Source organism: Lygodium microphyllum, unplaced genomic scaffold (genome assembly GCF_053477565.2).
Source record: "Lygodium microphyllum isolate KBCC unplaced genomic scaffold, Lygodium_microphyllum_v1.1.10 scaffold_224, whole genome shotgun sequence".
Lineage (NCBI taxonomy): Eukaryota > Viridiplantae > Streptophyta > Polypodiopsida > Schizaeales > Lygodiaceae > Lygodium > Lygodium microphyllum.
In genome coordinates, this window is record NW_028229707.1 from 7,501 (window position 1) to 28,671 (window position 21,171).

Genomic DNA, 21,171 nt, shown 5'->3' on the forward strand with positions numbered 1-21,171 from the left:
TATATAGAGAGAGAGAGAGAGAGAGTCAAGTTTCAACACTTAAGCCTAGATTCATCTAGAGATATATATCATGCACATGTGCAGGCGGAAGAGGCGCCAGGCAGGCGAGAGAGGTGGGAGTCGTGAGAGGTAGCCCTAGTAGTCGGGCGCCAGGCAATCAGGCCAGGCAGTCGAGAGAGGCACAAGAGGCAGGAGGCAGGTTAGGTAGGCAAGGAGCGGGAGTCAAGCCAACTGGCGCGAGGCGGGACAGGATGCGATCAATATTTTTTTAAAAAATTTTAATGACCCGCTGCTGGAACGGCCGTTCCAAACACGGAACGGCCAGGAAACGGCCAAGGAACGGCCTGGAACGGGCGGGAACGGGACAGGGAACGGGCTGGAACGTTCCGCCAGTGTTTCCTGGGCTCGGACCTCCCGGAACGCGTTAATCCGTTCCTAAGTCCCGGAACGGGCGTTCCCTGTTTCTATGATTAAATCATTGTTCCTTCACAGAACCTTAGCAACACTTGATGGATCTGCCCATGTCCAGTACAACTCATACAATGTCTTGGACCTTCCCAAAGAACCAAAAATAAATCGTGTCCCCATGGCACCCTACAAGACTCCCAATGAGCTCCTAAACCTCATAGTCTCACAAAGTAGGTGCTCCCCCTTGTTGACTATCACCACTCTGAGAATCCCTAACCCTATGCTCCTTAAGCCTTCACCCTTGATTCTACTTAACCAATCAACTTAGCCCTACTGCTCTAATTTGATTCATTGTCTCTTGTACCTTGTGCCAACACTATTATATGTATTCTACCATTTTCATTGCATTTACATGAGCAATCATTTGTGAATTTGAGAAGTTCTTCATGCACTTTGTTAGCCCTTTTGTCTTCACTGGAGGAACCCTCTAAGATTAAACGGACAACTACAAAGGATTCAAATGGAAATTCACTTAGAATAGAGAGATTGCATCGGAGTAGAGTTTGATCCTCTTTTGGCATAAAGGAATGAAAGAACACAACTTGGAAGCAGCCTGATTTCAAAAAAATTATAAAGAATCTGGCTCTTGGATGGATCATGGCTGCCTGTTGATAGATGTAAACAGAAGTTTCAGCCCATTTTTCTTCCTTTCCAGCATTCGGGCTTGCATTTCAGCTCTATTTTTTAAGGTCCTACCAAATATCTAAGCAGAGGCAGCAACTGGATTGAAGTAGGTGTTGGATTGTCAAAGTTGGAAACTGCTATTACTGATGACTAGGCAGGTGCCTGAAATTCAAGATGCTAAATAGGTTTGACTTAACTTGCTCCTAGACAACAAGCACTTCCTTTGTCAGATGAAATATTGGCCAGCTCTTAGGTTATAAACTGTCACAGGAGGAATGTTCTAGGGGGCTTTTTAATAGCATGTCACGGCTAGCAGAGGTCCACCTTAAGAATGTACACTTGCCAAGCCAAGATTATAATCTTTCAAAAAGATTCATCAGAAATAGACAATTCCTAGAGTCCAGAACAAATTAAGGAATTGCTCAACACAGCATGTCTCCAATTTGGAAGCCATCCATTCCATGATGTAAAGGAGCCATGATCTTTTTGCCATTTAGAGGACTCAAGGAGACTACAGATAACTAGTATCACATGCAGTTGCAAGATATGCATAAATTACAAAGAAAATAAAAAGGATTTGAAAAGTTGAACACTGAGCAGGATCGTGGAAGATCATGTTGATAAATGCTTAAACTTCTGAGATTCCTTTCCAGGGCAAGGTTTTCTTAGGAGACCTATGTTGCGGGGGCTTCCACTTTGGATATATTATGCAAAAGGAAGATCAGTCACAACTCTATGTACTTGCATGGAGATCAGCCTGATTTTAAAGCCTCGCTTGGTGGCATATAATATGTGAACTTATATGTCTATGGTTTGGCATTATTCACCAGCATGACAACTAATGAGAATGGCTATTTGCAAGGATTCCTGGGTATAATCAAACCCTCTTTAATTTCTTGCATTCATTGGGGTAATAGCATATGTTGCTGACAAGGCAAAGGATTCTGAAATAGTATTGGACTTATGGCAATGTGTATTTGTAAAACATGAGTGGCAACCAGCTTGATGTTCAGTCTTGTTTATCAATTCCTCTTTCATTCCTGTTGTTAGTTGGGCTACAGCACACTTAGCTGACAAGGAATGGCTCCGTCTTTGATTCTGCATTGGGCATTTCCCCAATGTTGCAATGATTCAGAGATTACTCCTTTGGTAGCTTTCTTCTTTGGTTGCAGTGATTGACAATAGAGAATCTGATGCATTTCATTCAGGTGCGCACATAGCCTAGAATGGCACAGAAGCCTCACTTTGAGCTTCTGCAATGTTCTATACTACATTAATGCATTTCTAACACTTCAAACAATATGAGGAAAGTTACACTGCCAATAACTCATAATCTGGAACAGAGGCCTAAGAAAGAAATATTAAAATGTTGCTGTTCCCAGTGTCTTGCAACTCTTTTTTCGGTGAGTACTCTTGCTTTCAGTGTTTTCAGCTGAAATACTATGTTAGAAAAAAGACAAAGATATCTATGGAATTGGCATTCTTGTAACTAAAATTGGATAGTTCCTTCAATCAAATGAAAGCTACCTATTTCTGCTTTAAATCTGTAGGAACGTGGTCCAATAACCTCACTTTTGCAATCATAGACAGCATCAACCACCTAGATCAAACACAAGAGACAGCCAATACATCAAAAATCTACTTTACAAAACAGTTCAAGAAAACAAACATTACGAGCATAAACCATTCTAAGTGGACTTGAAAGCTGAATTGAGAGATACCGGATCAGAAGAAAGAAAATCAAGGACACGTTTCATGTCTTGGTTGTCCATTGCTCTGCCCAGCAAAGCGTGACGATTTCGTTGAATCAAAAATATGGCAACCTGCAAAACAAGTTTCTTTCTTTCGTTGGCTTACAGATTGTCACTCCTGTGCATGTATAACCAATTCAGTTCTACATGATTTGCATGTGCTCTTCTAAGTACAACAACATTAGCTAGCTTGTACTAGCTGTGTATGGAAATAAATATAAGTTTGTATAATATTCTTCTAAAAGTCAAATAAAGTACTGGCATCTGGTGACAGATCAACACATAGACAATAGGTGTAAACTTTTCGCAAATAGAATGAGAAACTGCTGAAACTCAATTATATGCTAGTCTACCATACAAAACCTTCGACAGTAGCCCCTACAAGATAGGTTCTATTGTGGAATGAATTTATCAAATGTTAGTAGAGAAGCTAGTTATACATATACAAGTCCCAAAAGTGATGGTCTGGTGCTTAAACTTGCTCCGTAATCATGAGTACATGGTTCAAGTCGTGCTATATGCATTGGACATCTATGTTCACATGGTGTGTTCATGTGACTTTGGATCTTGCCCATTCAAACACACAGTTAGTCCTCTTTCATAGGGTCACGGGGGAAGGGGGTCCCACCATGATGAAGCTTTATTGCTCATTTGTCTTGTAGGCTGTCCTCTCTGCATGTTAAGAACGATGCAACATGGCTGTTGGTTACTATTTGGATGCAACGCCATTGCCTTGGGGCACTTAGGTTTATGCGTCTTTCCTCAAAAAAAATAATAATAATAACAATACACAAGGGATTATACAATGCATGCCATACACAACTTAGAACTCTGCACTATTTGTACTAAGTCTGCAAAGTAACTACCACATGTGCATGTAGATCCTTGATTGTATAAGCATGTAGGTGCTATAAGCTTGAAAATTCATGTCTTAGCCTAGTCTTTGCTGCCGTGTTTTAAGTCCTAGATTTGGACCTTCAGCTGATTAAACTGCATTTGGGCCATGCATATATTGTTGTCGTTGACAAGAGCTTTTGCATCTTACTTCCATCAATTGTGCCAATTGCATAGTTGGCAAGAAACCCCTTTTCACAAAGTTAGGAAACTTGTTTCATACCAAGGCATTTCCTAAATGTATGAAACACGTATTTTAAACTTTCGAAAAAAGACCTACCCACAAAAATGTATTTGACATTTTGCAATCAACCTTTATCACAAATTTATTTGACATGCTGACATGGATATTAATATTAATTGCAAGAATTGTGCTCGATCTATTATCCATGATGCATTTACATATTGCAGGATGCTTCTCTAATTAGACTTTCGAAAAAAGACCTACCCACAAAAATGTATTTGACATTTTGCAATTAACCTTTATCACAAATTTATTTGACATGCTGACATGGATATTAATATTAATTGCAAGAACTTTGCTCGAGCTATTATCCATGATGCATTTACATATTCCAGGATGCTTCTCTAATTAAAGTTAATGTTGTCATGGACAAGGGACCCTGATGCATGTAATAGTGATGCTATGTTGAATGTCCATTTGCATTCTACAGAAACATGAATCAGGAAAAAATTGAGATTGTTACATTATATGAGTTATATATATCTAGTGTTAAGTTGTTTTTCCATCTTAAATGAGACCTGTTTCTAACATTTTGCAAAACTTGTATGAAGCCTGTAAAACCCATTTCATAACTCCTATTTTAGAAACCCCTGGCAATAATGGTCAATAGCAGGGGTAGCATTGCATTTTTGTAGGTGGTGGCTTTGGAGGCTTGACACCTTGCAGGGCCAGTCTGCTGCAAGATGGTCTGTAACCCCTTCCTTTCTAGGATGACCTTTGTGATTCTCAGCTTGAAAGTAGTTGACTCTAGCATCTGATGCAACATGGCCTACAATGCCTTCCTTTTTGGCACGTTGTTTATAATCTTTGCTTCTAGCATGCCACATGTGATCTCCCTCCAGCGTTCATAAGGCTAAGTTTGGCATGATAGACACATCCCTCCTCACATTCCCTGGACTTTCTACGGCAAGATCCTAGACTAGACTAGTGTCTTCTGCTCCTCTTCTGAGTACAGTTAACCTCAATCCAGCACACACACCACTAATTGATGATGATAACCTTAGTTTGGACTTTCAAATTTGTATTTGGCTAGCCTAAATGATATGGATTTTGAAGCTACACTATAGCATTCTGGTATATTCTGGCATCTTTGACATTGGCATTTCTCTTAGCATTGTCCTCCTAGAGTGGTGGACCTTGCATATTCCAGGCAACCAGCATGGTGTTTCTCATTGTGCCTCTTGTGTTTCCCCTCAGTTGTCTCGACTTTTTTGGAAAGGTGTGAAAATCTCCTATAGCAAGTCACTAGCACCAACCTAGCTCACTTGTATTTTCTCAAGTGGTTGGCTTCTAGAAGACTTTACATTTTGACATTTCTCAAGCATTCCTATCTACAATGTGTGTACACACTATTGTGAGTTCTCTTGAGTTAGTTAATGCTGTTACAAGGGATCCTTGACTTGGCATTTTGACTTTTTTGGTTGCTTATGGATTATTGTGCTTGCCCATCTTCAACAGTTTGAAGACATTATTGGTATTCTACTGCTATTCTCTGCTCTCAACGGATTCTTGCAGGAATTTGCATTGCAAAGTATCATTGTCTCTTCTTCAGTTTCAATGGGCTCAACTTGTGATGTGGTGTACCTTGGCCGTTGAGTTGCCTCAATATCCCAAGTTCCAACTTTAAAGATATATCCTCATGTCTAGCAAGGCAGATACCTCTCATAATTTTGTAATCTGTTTTAAGAAGCAATCTCTATTCTTTCATCCTCAACTTGTTTCTTCAACTTTGATGTCACAAAATTACGAGACAAGTACATTTCTCTACAGACTTGAATTTTCTTCCTAGGTAACTTGGCCTTTTCTAGCATCAGTTGGTTCTCATGGTCATTGATGCTACATCCATTGCAATTGTATTGAATCCATCATTTTTGCGAATGGAACAACAATGCTCAACTTCTTCACCCACTGGTTGTTGGATCTATCCTTCACCTCAGCATGTTTCTTCTCCAACAATAAGTAATCTGTGATGGATTTAGCACTAGTGGCAGGAGGCTTTATCACTACTTGTGGCAAGTGCCACCATCACGTTGTCGCTTTCCAAATCTTCATCACACCATCACCTTTGCTTTATGTTATATTCCCTATATGTAAGATGGGAAATTCTCAGCATTTTTACTTGTGAGCCCACTAGATTCTCAATGACTTCAGAGGGTCTTGGGCTATAGGCTCCTCCATTGAGCACTCAAGGGTAGTTCTCCCATGAATCTTGGGTGTTCAGTCAGTTCCACTTTTGGCCTCGTATAGCAGCCCGCATAAATCTACATATAGGCATCCTTGTATCTCCCATCTAGTGCACAAGTGCATAGTCACTGGTGCTATTCCTTTGTCTCTCTTTTACTCACACTCTTTCTATGCATTTGCATACTTGGCTTCCATCAGTTGCAAGTTTTTTGTGCCAATCCATTATGATGCCGATTTCTGGGGTAGGAGCCAGTTATGATCAACTGGTCAGGCCAACCTTGCACATCCTATATATGTGCAGCACATGTACAATTCATTTTCCTCTCAATTTGTTCACAATTTCACATCCCTTTTCCACTTTGAGTTTCGCATTCTCCGCTTCATTTCAATTCTGTTTCCATCATCAAATGTATTGCTTGAACTGGGATGATTGTTGTTTGTAGGAGTCATGTAGTCAGACCTATGTTTCTCAAGATAGGAACCTTCCAAGATGATCATGTCTGCTAGTGTAGCAGCATTCCTCCCTTGCTCAAGATGACTGTTCAGAGGCAGCAACAACTACATTTTATCAATCTCAGGCCTGCCCCATATCATGGCAGCATTGTTTTCTGGATTGAGGTGTCTGCAGACAATCACTAGCCCATTCAAGATCATTGATCAGCGAAATCAATTTTGAGGCATTTGCTGCTTGTGTTATGTACAAGTTCAGCAGAGGAATTGTCTCTCTATCTGTGTTTTGCAGCATCAGACAACTTTATTTCTATATGCATCTGCTGATCAAACCTGATCAGCCTGCACTTTTACTAAGGCCCCTTCACTAAAGGTATTTTGCACTTTCAAAAAATTCCTATCGCATTTCCATGGTTGACAAGAAACCCGTTTCATAAGGTTAGGAAACTCATTTCATACCTGGGCATTTCATACATGTATGAGACACATATTAAAAACTTTCAAGAGAAAACCCTAGCCTCAAAAATGTTTTGATACTTCATAATTAACATTTATGATGGATTGATTTGGCATGCTGATGTGGACTATCATTAATTATCGGAAGTGATAATAAGGATTTTCTATGGGTTGTTGTCCATCTAAGCTGCTTCTCTTTAAAATTAATTTCAGTCAGGATAATGGACCGTGACACGTGTAAATAGTGACGTTATGTTGAATGTTCATTTTCATTGTCTGAACTCTCTCTCTCTCTCTCTCTCTCTCTCTCTCTCTCTCTCTCTGTGTGTGTGTGTGTGTGTGTGTGTGTGTGTGTGTGTGAAAAGATACATAGTACTTTTCCATCTTGAATGAAACCCATTTCTAATGTTTTTGGAAACTTGTATGAAACTTTTCAAACCTGTTTCCTATTTTGTGCTTCAGAAACCACTCCCAACTACATGCATTTCATCATGACACACCATACATTTGCCCTCAGCATCAAACTAACTGATGACAACTTACCTTGCTTGAAAAAAGTCAATAACCAACTAAAGATGCATCAACTTTGAGACATGATTAAAGGGCCAGCCTCCAGAAGCTAGAGCCTATTGATGCCAATGCCAAAAAGAGTGAAATCAAGGAGTATTGGTTGCACTTATCACTGTCATCGCAGAGCAGATCTTTGCCTCTGCATGTCATCTCTTTATGTGCTTATCTTGAGGCAAACAATGTTGAAACAGAGTGGTTGAAACTTGAATTTGAAGCTTGATGGGCCTAACCTACTCCAAACAGTCAAATGTCATGTTGAGCTTTGAGATCAGCTCAAGAAAGTCAACAAGTTCATCCCTGATAATGATTATGTCATGTATCTCATGCAAAAGCTCCCAAATTCCTTCAGTACTACATTCAAAGCCCAAAAGAACTTCACCTTTATTGAGAACATCTGCATCATGCTGCAGAGGAGATTGCATCCAACCCAATCCCTCGAGAATAAGGGAGCTCTTGTGTTGAGAGATCACAGATAGGGACAATCAGGAGACCAGTAAAACCGACCAGAGTCACAACTATCACAAAAAGACAGCTTCAACAATCAATGCAAGAAGGATATCCCAGCAAATGCCATTACCAACACATGGATGATGAGGCAACTAGACCTTAAAGGGGGCCCTACTGGATATGGTGCTTGAGGTGGACAAGCTCGTGGACAACATTCTGCTTACCAAGTTTTCAAGTTGGGGTCACAACCACCTGGAGCATGCCTTCGTTGGAATTGTTGAGCTTGGTGTTGATTCGTTTTCAAACAATTACTAGGTTGCTTGAGGTGGACAAGCTCATGGACAAGATTCTGCTTACCAAGATTTCAAGTTGGGGTCACAACTACCTGGAGCATGACTTCCTTGGAATTGTTGAGCTTGGTATTAATTCATTTTCAAACAAATACTATACTCACAATCACGACCTATTATTAGAAAGGATGATCATGTGGCAGATAGCAATGATCATGTGCAGAGATAACAAGGATGTAGATCTACTTGGAGAGAATAATATTCTCACAAGTGCATTAAGGTTGCTCTCTGCATTTCTCAAGTTGCCATGGGCAATGAGAATCCATGCATCTCCAGCCAACAAAAAAGACTCTGCATTCCACCCCTGACGAGCATCGTGGCCACAATCCCAGATCTAAGCTTTGTTTTATAGCTTGAGTTTGATTTCGACAGTTAGTTCATGATTACAGGTCTACCACCAACAAAGGAGAAGAAGGGCTAATGCCAGGAGGCATATTCCATGGTGGATTCCGTGAGGTTTTGCGGTGGATTCCACAAAATTTTATTTATTGCCAAGGCTCATACACAAGGTAAATTCCTTGTGCGAAAAGTCGATGGGGACACCTGTCCTTTTCGGACGTCTTGTTAATTTAATGTGCAAGTGGATGATTCCATAGCGGGTGATTCCGCAAAATACATATTTAAATTAATAGACATTTATGAGTTTAGAGTGCGCACTCGTAATAAATTAAGGTTAGGATTGAGTTCTAACCAATTTATTTATTTTGTAGCTGAAGACTGCTAGGTATTCACTTTTGTTTGTTTAATTTTATTATTTTTTAACAATTGTGAATGCTTCAGTTGATGTGTAGAGCAGGCAGCGGTGGCGTTAGGAAGCACTGGGCGATAGCGTGTATTCAAGTTATTTAGAAGAAATTATCATTTTTTATGGACGCGCATCTTAGGCGTGGCGCCAATATTTTTTTTGGCGCGCTTGTTTATTGAAGCCCTTGACACTTATTTATTATTTTGTATGCGCATGGGTGCACGATTTAAATATTTGTTATTGGACATTGTATTTGGGCACCGCCCGACTCTTTGAGCGCCCAATAGCTTTAATTCTTTAGTGGAACAAAAGCAAACACAAAAGCTAAAGCGTCCTAATTGTAAATTGGGCTATTTTTTTTAGCTTGGAGATGAATAATATATCAAATACATACTTAGTGGAGCGCTCACACAAGGCATGGGGGGAGATTGTATCCAATTGGTCTTTTGCTTCAAGTCATGCAAGTCTTCTCTCTTGTTTTTTGTACAAAAGTAAAGTTCTTTTGTTCTTGGGGACCTTCCGGCGCTCACTACGCGCGCATACAGCATCCAATCTATGCACCAGTGGTATCAGAACGAAGCTGAGATCGAGAGCTTCCACTGGCTTACCATCTCGCGCGAAGGCAGAGCTCCTAGAACGATCGAGCTCTACAGTCAGTCTCGCGACAATCCGTCAATACTAGCACGTTCCTGGCGGTGAATAACCCCCTATTGTGCTATCAGATCGCAAAGGACCACTTCCAAACAGCAGAGGACCACTTCCCAAGCTCCTTTGCAAGTCGTTTCATACTCAGAGAAGCAGATAAGAGATTATCATTAAGTTTAGTTTATAAGCTTAATTAAGCTTAACAAAAGCTTTGTAAAGAAAAAGCTTAGCTCACCATAATCTCACGAATCGTGGCGGAAGGACGCACTGAAGAACGTCGACGTCGTTCAGAATATATCGATGTCCTAATTTCAAAAAAACGACTAGTCTAAAGCTTAAAAGCTTTAAGCTTATTAAGTTCCAAGTCTACTAAGTCACAAGTTCAATTTCAACTCTCTTCCATAGAGGCAGTTCTCACTAGATTAAACACGAACTCGTCTTCAATCTTCTGCAAGCCCTTGTTCACACCTGTGGACTGACAGAGCCAGATTCCAGCCAAATCCCAACGTTCCTAAACTTCCTACTATTACCAATAATGTATCTAAAGCTAAACCCATAGTCTGTTACAAATGTCATTAACCTGGACATCTAGCAGCGAATTGTCAATCCAAAAAGCCAACTGTTCATATCAATTATTTGGGAGCGACAGAAGATAAAGAACATGAAGAAATGCCGGATGTCACGGAAGACGATGACGATATTGGTACTACTTCAGATACTTTACTAGATATGCCAAATCCTCATTCTTTATTAACGATGAACTGTCTTGTGCATGGTAAAGAAAAGACTATTTTACATGATAATGGGAGCACACACAACTTTATTTCTGCAAAATTGGTCAAAGAATTGAATTACATATTGTTTCTACACATTATTGCATCAAGGCTGCATTCTTAGACATTAGATACAATGGAACACAAGAAGTGTATGACTTAGAAATTAAAATTGGTGATTATGTTGAACGAAGAAATTTCTTAGTTGTGCCTTTGCAATCTAGTGGCATTATCTTAAGAATACCTTGGCGTCATCAGTACAATCCCGATTTAGATTATTCCACGCATTCAATGAAGATTCATTCTAATGGGAAACAAATCACATTGCATGGTATACACACTTTCGATAATTTTCCATTGCTTAGTCATACACAGACTAAACGTGCATTACGAAAAGGTAGCAAATCCTATTTAATATGGATGAATGAAATCGAAGCTAAAGAAAATCAAATATATCCTAAGCACGCACAATTTCTTTCACAATTTCAAGATCATTTTTCTGCTGGCTTACCACCTATACGTCCCGAAGATCACAAAATAGACCTAATTCCTAGATCACAGCCACCATATAAAGCACCATATAGACATAACCAAATTGAATAGAAAGAAATTCAAGCCCAAGTTGAAGAATTGTTAACCCGAGGACTCATTAGACCTAGTAGTTCTCCATTTGGTATACCTGTCTTATTATTGCAATACAGGAGCATGAGTTAAAGCTTGTTTCAATAAATCAAAGGACTTTTGTTGATTGTCGGACTAATGATACATAATACCTTTTTTTAATAGTTTTGTCAAAGGTAATGCAAGCAATGAAAAATTTCTCACAAATTTTTTGTAAAAGCTAACAAGATCTAAGAAAGAACGCAATTTGTGCACATTTTTAGGTATGGGCCAATTCAAAATTGCTTCTATCTTTTTAGGGTCAACTCTAATACCTTCAGATGAAACAATATATCCTAGATATTCAATTTGTGTTTGAAAAAATTCACTCTTTTCAAGATTAGCATATAATTGATTCAAGGATGCTAGTGGATCTGAAATAGGAGCAGTCCTTATGCAAGATTCTCATCCCATAGCCTACTCTAGCTGCAAACTCAAACCTTCCGAACTTAAGTATTCTACTTATGATAAGGAATTGCTAGCTGTAGTACAAGCTTTACGTCAATGAAAGCACTATTTAATGGGATCTGAATTCATGATCAAAATTGACCAACAAAGCATTAAACACCTCCTTAGTCAACCACAAATATCTGACTGACACATTAAATGGACTGCTTTTATTCAAAGTTTTCATCCACTCATACAATATCAACCCGGAAAAGAAAATGCTGTTGCCGATGCTTTAAGTAGAAGACCGGCTATTCATAATATCTCTATGATATCTTTTGACTCTCTTATCCCTATGAAAGATACCTACGACCAAGACCCTAGTTTTCAAGCTGATTGGAATAAATTAGTTGCAAATAATTAGATTCCCATTGATTCATTGTCTTACACTGATGGATTTATGTTTTATGAAAAAAGATTATGTGTTATTGTTTCATTTCGATCATTTGTTCTGCATGAAATTCATTGTCCCCTATACCAAGGCCATAGAGAAATTATTTCTACTTTGCGTACACTAATTGAAGATTTTTATTAGCCATACATGGAATCTGATGTATCTAACTTTGTATCTGAATGCTTAATTTATCAAAGAGTTAAACGACACCATAGTAAACAATATGGTTTATTAATACCTTTATCAATTCTAAAACGACCATGGGAACAGATCTCAATGGATTTAATCATTGGTTTGCCTAACACTAAAGCTAATCATGACATGATTTGGACTATTGTTGATAGGTTTAGCAAACAAGCATATTTCATTACATGCAAAAAAACGTTAACTGTATCTTAAGCTGCTCAATTGTTCTTGAAAACTGTTTTCACTAATCATGGTTTGCCAAAAGTTATTATTTTTTATCGTAATTTTAGATTCTGCAATAATTTTTCGATTACTTTGTTTGCTGATTTAGAAACAAAGATTGATTTTTCATCTGCATTTCATCCTGAAACAAATGGGCAAACAAAAGCTACTAACAATACCATTTTAGATTTTTTGCGTGCATACACAATTTCAAAACCACAAACATGAGATACACATTTACATTTACTTCAGTTTGCATACAATTACACACCACATACATCTACACAGAAAGCACCATTTGAAATTATTTATGGATATGATTACCTACACATATTACATCATTGTCAAACAAAGTTCAAGCTGCTGATGATATTCCTAACATGCATACTACTATTTTTTATGAAGTTAAACATATGATTGCCAAAGCCCAGCAATCATACACATAACAAGTCAAGAAAAAAAAAGCTATGAGTTTCAAAGTTGATGATTATGTTTGGTTACGTATTGAAAAGCGAAGATTACAAAGTGTTGACAAACACCCTGTTTAAAGTTAGCCCCTAGATTTTATGGACCTTTCAAGATCATTCACAAAATCAATGACAATGCATTTAAACTAAAATTACCACAACACTGAAAAATCCACAACACTTTTCATATCAGTTTATTACGACCTTTTAGAGGCCAATTACCTGTATACCCTCTCTACGAAAACCCTCCTTTACTAGAAGAAAAAACTAAAATCCTTGAGCCTGAAACTATTCTAGATACTGACTTTATGACCACTAGAACTGGCTGTAGATATTCTGGATATCCGGTTAAGTTTAAAAATCATCCTGTTGAAAAGACCCAATGGATGCACGCTCGAGACCTAAGTGCTTACCCCTCACTGCTCGCTCCACATTGAGCTAATAGCAATTGAGAACAATTGCTATCCCACCCCGGGGGTATGATACCAAGAGACATATTCCACGGTGGATTCCGTGAGGTTTTGCAGTGGATTCCGTAAAATTTTATTTATTGCCAAGGCTCATACACAAGGTGAAATCCTTGTGCGAAAAGTCGATGGGGACGCCTGTCCTTTTCGGAAGTCTTATTAATTTAATGTGCAAGTGGATGATTTTATAGCGGGTGATTTCACAAAATACATATTTAAATTAATAGACGGTTATGAGTTTAGAGTGCGCACTCGTAATAAATTAAGGTTAGGATTGAGTTCTAACCAATTTATTTATTTTGTAGCTGAAGCCTGCTAGGTATCCACTTTTGTCGGTTTAATTTTATTATTTTCTAACAATTGTGAATGTTTCAGTTGATGTGTAGAGCAAGCAACAGTGGCGTTGGGAAACACTGGGCGATAGCGTGTATTCAAGTTATTTAAAAGAAATTATCATTTTTTATGGACGTGCATCTTAGACATTGCACCAATATTTATTTTGATGCGCTCATTTATTGAAGCATTTGATACTTATTTATTATTTTGCATGCGCATGGACTCACGATTTAAATATTTGTTATTAGACATTGTATTTGGACACCGCCCAACTCTTTGGGCGCCCAATAGTTTTAATTCTTTAGTGAGACAAAAGCAAACACAAAAGCTAAAGCATGTTAATTGTAAATTGGGCTATTTTTTTTAGCTTGGAGATAAATAATATATCAAATACATGCTTGATGGAGCGCTCACACAAGGCATGGGGGGAGATTGTACCCAATTGGTCTTTTGCTTCAAGTCGTGCAAGTCTTCTCTCTTGTTTTTTGTGCAAAAGAAGAGTTCTTTTGTTCTTGGGGACCTTCCGACGCTCGCTACGCGTGCATACACTATCCGATCTGTGCACCAAGGGCCTTCGCATCGAGCAGTCTTTTCAGTGACCCTGCCTTAACTTTTGTACTTTCTTTTGTATACTCTCTTAGTCATTTGATATAATATACTCGGTACGAGAAAAAAAAAGATGTTTTAGCGTCGAGGAACGATCTCAAGATGCCTTAAGCATATCGCACAAATACAAGACTTGAAGCCTAGTGGACTCCAACTTGAATATTTGAAAACTCTTCCACTAACCATTCTAGAGAGAAAGAAGAAAAGTTGTATTAATGTCGACAACAAGCTGATTGGCCTTGAAGACAAAAGATAGATGCATATCATGGAACTATGATGTATCCCACATAGCAAAGAGAAAACACAACAAAACCATCTAGCTAAAAAAACAACAAAAAACAAGGAAAAATACATTTGATACAACTACCACATATGGCAAAGCTAGTAAGTATGGAGCAGATATGACATGCTACAAAGGGACTAAAAAGATCAACATCATCTTGTCCCTCATGGATCTATATCCAACATAGATAGGCTAAGATGTTAGGGTTGGGGTGCTCAATGTGTATCATCTATATCCTCCTGTGGTACCTCAAGAGGAGACATTGACCAACAAGCAATGGATGGTGTATGTATATCCAAGGTGATGTTCCATAGTGGACACTGGATCCATAGGTTTGAGATGTGCTCTATAGTATCCGTGGCAGCTACATCTCTTTAAAATATATATAAAGTGTGTTTGCCTACATCTCTAAGGTGCATGTGGTTAGCTTAGCATATGTTATGGGCTTTAGGCATTGTGTCTAGCCTACATTTGGAATTGAAAAAAGGCAACCGGGTGACCTATTTTAGGGTTTCACCAATTGTCTTGTGTCTTGCCCTAAGGCTTTTAGGGTTTCTTCACTTGTCTTGTCTCTCATCCCGAGGCTTCTATATATGCTCCACTCCACTCTCAATTGTTGTATCACCTCATATTGCATCCTTGGAGAGAGGGAGATTGGAGGCACTGTTGCTAGTCGTCATTGTGATGGTGCCCTATTGATAATGTATTTCACGCCTCATGATTCATCTAGTAAATTGCATTGCAAATGATATAGTCCTCATCTCCCCACCGGAGGGATTGCCGTGCCACCTAGATGCACTCATGCCTTCTGTCAAGACAACAAGATTCTCACAATGAACCTTGGGAAAACCAAGGTTATGGTGTTTAATACCTCCACACACTAGATTCAACAATAAGAGCCCCCTTTCACGTATGGAGAGAAGACAACGGAGGTGGTCCAAAGATATGTTTACTTGGAATTACATTTTCGAGGCCAAGATTCACTTTGAAGAGGGCAACAAAGGATAGATAAATATAAGGCCAGTACATGCATACAGTTTCAAGAGCCCCACATGAAGCTCTGGCTCTTCAACACTTTGGTCACACCAACACTTCTATGTGGGGTCCTCATATGGAAATCAAGCCTTTATCATACGAGACGAGCCACATTGGATCAGCCACTACCTAGGGGAGAGGAGATATATGAGGGATGGGAGCAGATGGAAAGACCCATAATACTGATGATTTCATGAATGATTCAAAGTAAGCCCTCTGTACCACATGAGATCGTCACAACAAAGATGGGAGCACCACCTATAGTGGCAGAGGCCCTCTTCCAAATTGTGACTTTCTTGCATAGGCTCTAGAGCTTACTGAGACAGAGATACTCCTAGCTCGCACTAGAGTCGTCTAGACAGCTAGCAATACAAGCGAATACCAAGTGCTTATATGCTCGGATAGAGGCATGGTTACGACTATATGGATTACACATGGATCACCTCCCACTCCTCAGTACACCTTGTATTTCCCTCACCTCAAGCTCAATTGAGAGAAGCTAAACCACATCATCAAGATGAACATTATTTACTTACACATAGGAGCCATTATCCAAGGTGATGGATTTTCCGAATTAGAGATGTCTCACACTCTTCTTACTAGAGCTATACCAACATAGAGGACACCGCTTACAGACTCAAGAGCAACCACACTGAGATACACACTAGCATACACTCATAGATTTCTACAGAATATCGGGCACTTCCTCTACCACAAAGTCCCCATTGCACCAACTATTGGCTCCACCTTGAGAAGTCACCCTAGACACAACCTTTGAGAGATGCAGAGCTTGTCGTGCAAACCTAATTGATCCACGCCCCCATAGGATGCATCCTCTACAGATACAAACAATAGTACATCCTCATCGAGGAAACCTACCTTGTCACTTCAACCTCTCTATGTTAGATAGACCCATGAGAGATATCTTGAGATAAGAGTATCCCTAGATCAATGCCATCAAACAAAAGATATTCCCTAAACAATAGAGCAAGGGGCTTTTGGATCAACAAAGGAGATTGCAGAATCTCGGCTTGTACTCAATCCATTAGCAATTAAAATTAAAGAAATATCAAAAGGGGAGCCAGTTATGGGACCAACACCGTGTCTATTGTCTAAGATTGTTAAGGTAAAGTGGGCATTTGAATTTATGCTATTTAATTAAGTGCTTTATCAGGTTTTATCACCCCATCCCAGAAGGAAGGCTAGTTTCATGGTTCCATTGCTCGGATGCCATCAATTCCCTCAAATTGTCCTAAGGCACCTGATTAAAGGTCAAAAGCTTTGCTCTAGTGCTGAAATTGTATCAGCTCAACATTACAGTAAGAATGTCTTCAAATGGTGAGAAGGGATCATGCAAGGATAATGCCTCTCAATCTGAAAATTTACGAAATGCAATGTCTGATACCTTTGCTCTAGTGCTGAAATTGTATTCGGCTAAGCATTACAGCAAGAATGTCTTCAGATAGTGAGATGGGATCAAGCAAAGATTATGCCAACCCTATTGTTATGGTGGCAGACTTAATGAATCCAAATTCAAATCTAAAGTGACAAGACTAAATGCCAATATTTCTGTAGTTGTCTTGCCAGTACAAAGGTTTTCTCAGATTAATTAGCAGGTGAGAGTTTTTTTCTTTTTTTTAAGAGTTGAGAGTATTTATTTCTAACCCCAGAACAGTTATATGATCAATGCAATCTGCTGCATTGTTGGCAGTCAACTAACAGCTTTGGTGCCACACTTCATCGATCCAGATTCTCATCTAAATTGCCACAGTAAATTCCTATATTTTTAAATATGCTTGCCCATACAAAGGTTTTCTCAAACTTCTTTTTATTTGAGTGAGGGACCAGCCAAAACACCAGATGACTGCTTGGTGGCAACATTTCTCATTGTAGAACTCCACCTTTCACCAGTGGGCTACAAGCTTGGCGGTCAGCCAACAGCACTGTGTGATGGCATAATGAATGGCATACTGCACTAACATACATGTCCAAACTTAAGGTAGGTTGTTTCAACTTTTATCCAACATCTATTATGTATACTATTCTCCTCCACTTTGCTTAACTGTTCTCAAATAAGTGTCATAAACTTCAATGTGTTATTAATAACAAACTCTTCCTCATGAGTGAAGTGTTTTAGGACTGAATTGTTTGTATGCGAGAGCAAATCTCACCATTCCAAGCAGGTTTCCAACAAATATAGAGCCAATTGGATCATAAATAGGATTTCCAGTCACAGACACTGCCACCAAAGACATCCCTGCAATGACAAGGCCAGTGCAAGCTGCACCATCCTTCACATGACAGAAATTTAAGGGATGTTAATCTCCTGCTACAGTAAAGCGGTCGTTTCTTAATCAAGACATACTTTCACCCCTCATACATATAGAATAAAATAAGCATACCTCCATCAGAACGGCAACAGCTGTCGGGTCATGACCACGCCAACAGTAATCCCACAGGGTCATACCTTCTGCAGCAGCCCCTTTCCGAACAGCATTGAGAGCAACCACCAAAGAAGCACCTGTGAAAGCATTCATAATATGCTAAAGAAGCTAGGCATTTGACTTGTACATATAGAAAATTGACTTGGAGCAGACAGAGCCATGAGCAACTCAGCATCCTCACCTTCCATAATCATGGATCCCACAATCACCAAAGTTGCCACAAAAATGTTGTCTGGAAGCTGTTTTGAAAAAACCCAAGTCAGAATTTAGGCACAGCTTGGTCCAACAGCTACAACACAAGGCCGAGGATTGCCAGAAATGAACACCTCTGCACTCCACAAGTGTGAAACCCCATGAACAATGGTCGCTCCAGACCCCAAACAAAATATGCCAACAGCAGAAATAAGAGACCACACAAACCTTTCCTTTGAATAACCATACCTAATATCACAGCCAAAATGATTAATTACAAATTTCTCACTTTAAGTCAAGAATATGAAATTTAAAGATCATTGCATCAGTTGAACAATATAGATACATACGGGTGAAGATCGTCTGGAGCTCTTCTTGAACTAACTAGCCCATATGCAAGCAATGCCTGTTTATCCAAAAGCCATGACAGATGAGTGACCCTTATTACAGCATTTTGTCAAGATCCCAACAGAAGACAATTCAACTTCTCTGTGCATGATCCACTTGGATGAAACAAAAGAACTTACTTGATTGGCAAGATCTGCAAGAGAATGGACAGCTTCAGCCAGCATAACATGACTTGAAGTCGTCATCCAAACTCCACATTTGAAAGCCAACACAATAAAATTGCACCAAAGTGCCATGACAACAGCTTTCTGACTGCATATCACAACAACAAGACATGCTTGCAGTAGAAGTCAAAACAATTGATACAATTCAAAATGCAGCAACAGCATGGAGCTAGCTAGAAAGAATACACGGTTTTTAATTATTTTTTGGTTTGTTTTGTGAGTCGGGTATGCACAACAAGTTGTGCAAGCCCTGAAGTTGTTGAGTTTATATCACAATAATCATGATAAAAAGACATGAGTTATTCCCTAGAGCAGTGGACTTATCACATCAACTATGGACACGTGAGGAGAAATCAGTAAGGTTCATTCCTAGACCTCTGGTTTAGAGGTTTAATATGCTCTTCGCTTTGTCTATCAAACATGACAACATTGTCTCGTGCATCTTACTCCCAACCTCCCTGACTCCCCCCAACCCCACCCCAAGGTAACCGCGAAATGTTTCACCCTTGAAACATTCATGCCCGAAACATTGTGTTTCAGTACGAAACGTTTCACCCTTGGGTAGGTGCTAAGTGAAACACCACATGAAACGGCAAAATAACACATTCAAAGTACATATATTTAGCAAGTTTTCGATAGAAATTGCTTTTTTCCCTTGGAATGAAACAGATATGTGAAACGTTGCATACCGAAACGTTTCATTAGTGAAATGTGTTTCGTGTTTCATGCCTACTGAAACACGTTTCATGGTGGTTACCATGCCCCACCCCCATAATTTGTCCCCAATGAACTGCTCTACAAGGGATGCCTTAAGCTTTTTTGCTAGGCCGCTTATACTAGGCGTTATAGAGGTCAATGGCATAATAGAGGGAGAGACCAAGGTTATGGCTGTGGTAAGAATGCCAATGTAAGGAAAACTCACCGGCAAAACCATTATCCAAATTACCCCCATCATCAGTGGATATGCTAGAGAGAAGGGGGAATGGCTGTTGTAAAAGTGGTCAAAAATACAGGAAGCTAGGGTCGTGTAAATATTGCAGTATTGGTGGGCATCATACAAATGGATGCAAAAAAAAAAACAAGCAGACAATCAATCACAAAAGTTGTCACACAATGAAATGTGAAACATCATTTAAAAGTTCATATATGATGTGTTGGATAACTGATATTATATGATTTTGAGGAAGCCCACTAAATGGCAAATTTAAGTTTTCAACTGTCACATGGAACCCCATTTGATGTGCAACAGAAAAAAGTTAGCAAAATCAGCTATGGACAACAGTAGTGTTAATTTGACCATGAAGAGAAAAGTGAGGCCATGCTAGAAAAACAGAATAAAATTAACTTATCACGAAACTTTCCATTTAACAAAGGACCAGCAAGCTGGAGACTAACTCGGCATTTTGTGATCGACAATGATGCAGACTCCTTCATCTATCCCAACCACTATGTTTTCTCTTGCAAATAAATCAAAATATAAAGAAACCACACTCTGCAATAAAGGCTGGTCTTAACAAATTTTTCAAACAGTTACAGCAAGGCCATATGAGCCTACCTCTCATCATGAACATGTGGAGCTGCTACCTTGCCATGTTCGCCCTCTGCAGCACTTGAGCTATATGCTATGCACCCAAGAAAAAGAAACTTGTATAAATGGAATGAATTATATTTCAATGACTTCAAGAGTGCTAATAAGCTAGCACAATTTTATAAGAGGACATGCAAACAGTTGCGGTGCCTCATCTGCAAATGATAATAGTGTTTGCAAATCAAAAGCTTACTTTGAAATACCAACAGCACTGGTGTCTCAACAGATTTACCAGAGCGTTACTTTGAATTGCTAGTGACTCAGGTCTCTCCAGTCACAGATACTAACACTACTAGGCCACATATTGCAAGCATTATGGTGCTCTTTTCAAATCCCTATGAAGATATGCTATGGTTTTCACGGAGAAAACATTCGGTGTACGAACACAGCTAAAACACAATGAACACAAACAAGAATGCAAAAGAAAGGAACAAGAATGCAATGAATGAGTTGAATAAAAAGAGTGTGGAGCTCAAGTGGAAGACTGTCCAATGGTCACTGTCACTAGTGGGAGCGGACTGAGGGAGAGCATCAGAGAGTGACATCTGCCAAGAACCAATCTTGATTGCACCAAAACCACCAATAATGAGGTAGAAGCAGTAGACTGAAGCTGAGGGTGAAAATACAGCAGTCTAAAGGCAAGTTAGTGCAGTAAATCTGATTTAGAGGGC

At 39.2% G+C, this 21,171-nt stretch overlaps 1 protein-coding gene across 1 annotated transcript in view; it reads right to left on the bottom strand.

The window, feature by feature from the left end:
- Positions 1-2,430: 2,430 nt before the first annotated feature.
- LOC148008256 (metal tolerance protein C4-like) overlaps positions 2,431-21,171 on the bottom strand; it is a 51,411-nt gene continuing 32,670 nt past the window's right edge. Inside the window, exons 2-10 of the mRNA XM_087674358.1 lie at positions 20,468-20,534; positions 18,868-19,000; positions 18,691-18,746; positions 18,475-18,589; positions 18,330-18,387; positions 18,107-18,225; positions 17,876-17,995; positions 2,814-2,915; positions 2,431-2,692 (exon numbers count right to left, since the gene is read on the bottom strand). Coding sequence (XP_087530484.1) covers positions 2,582-2,692; positions 2,814-2,915; positions 17,876-17,995; positions 18,107-18,225; positions 18,330-18,387; positions 18,475-18,589; positions 18,691-18,746; positions 18,868-19,000; positions 20,468-20,534 — 881 coding nt within the window. The 3' untranslated portion in view covers positions 2,431-2,581. The remainder of the gene's footprint in view (positions 2,693-2,813; positions 2,916-17,875; positions 17,996-18,106; positions 18,226-18,329; positions 18,388-18,474; positions 18,590-18,690; positions 18,747-18,867; positions 19,001-20,467; positions 20,535-21,171) is intronic.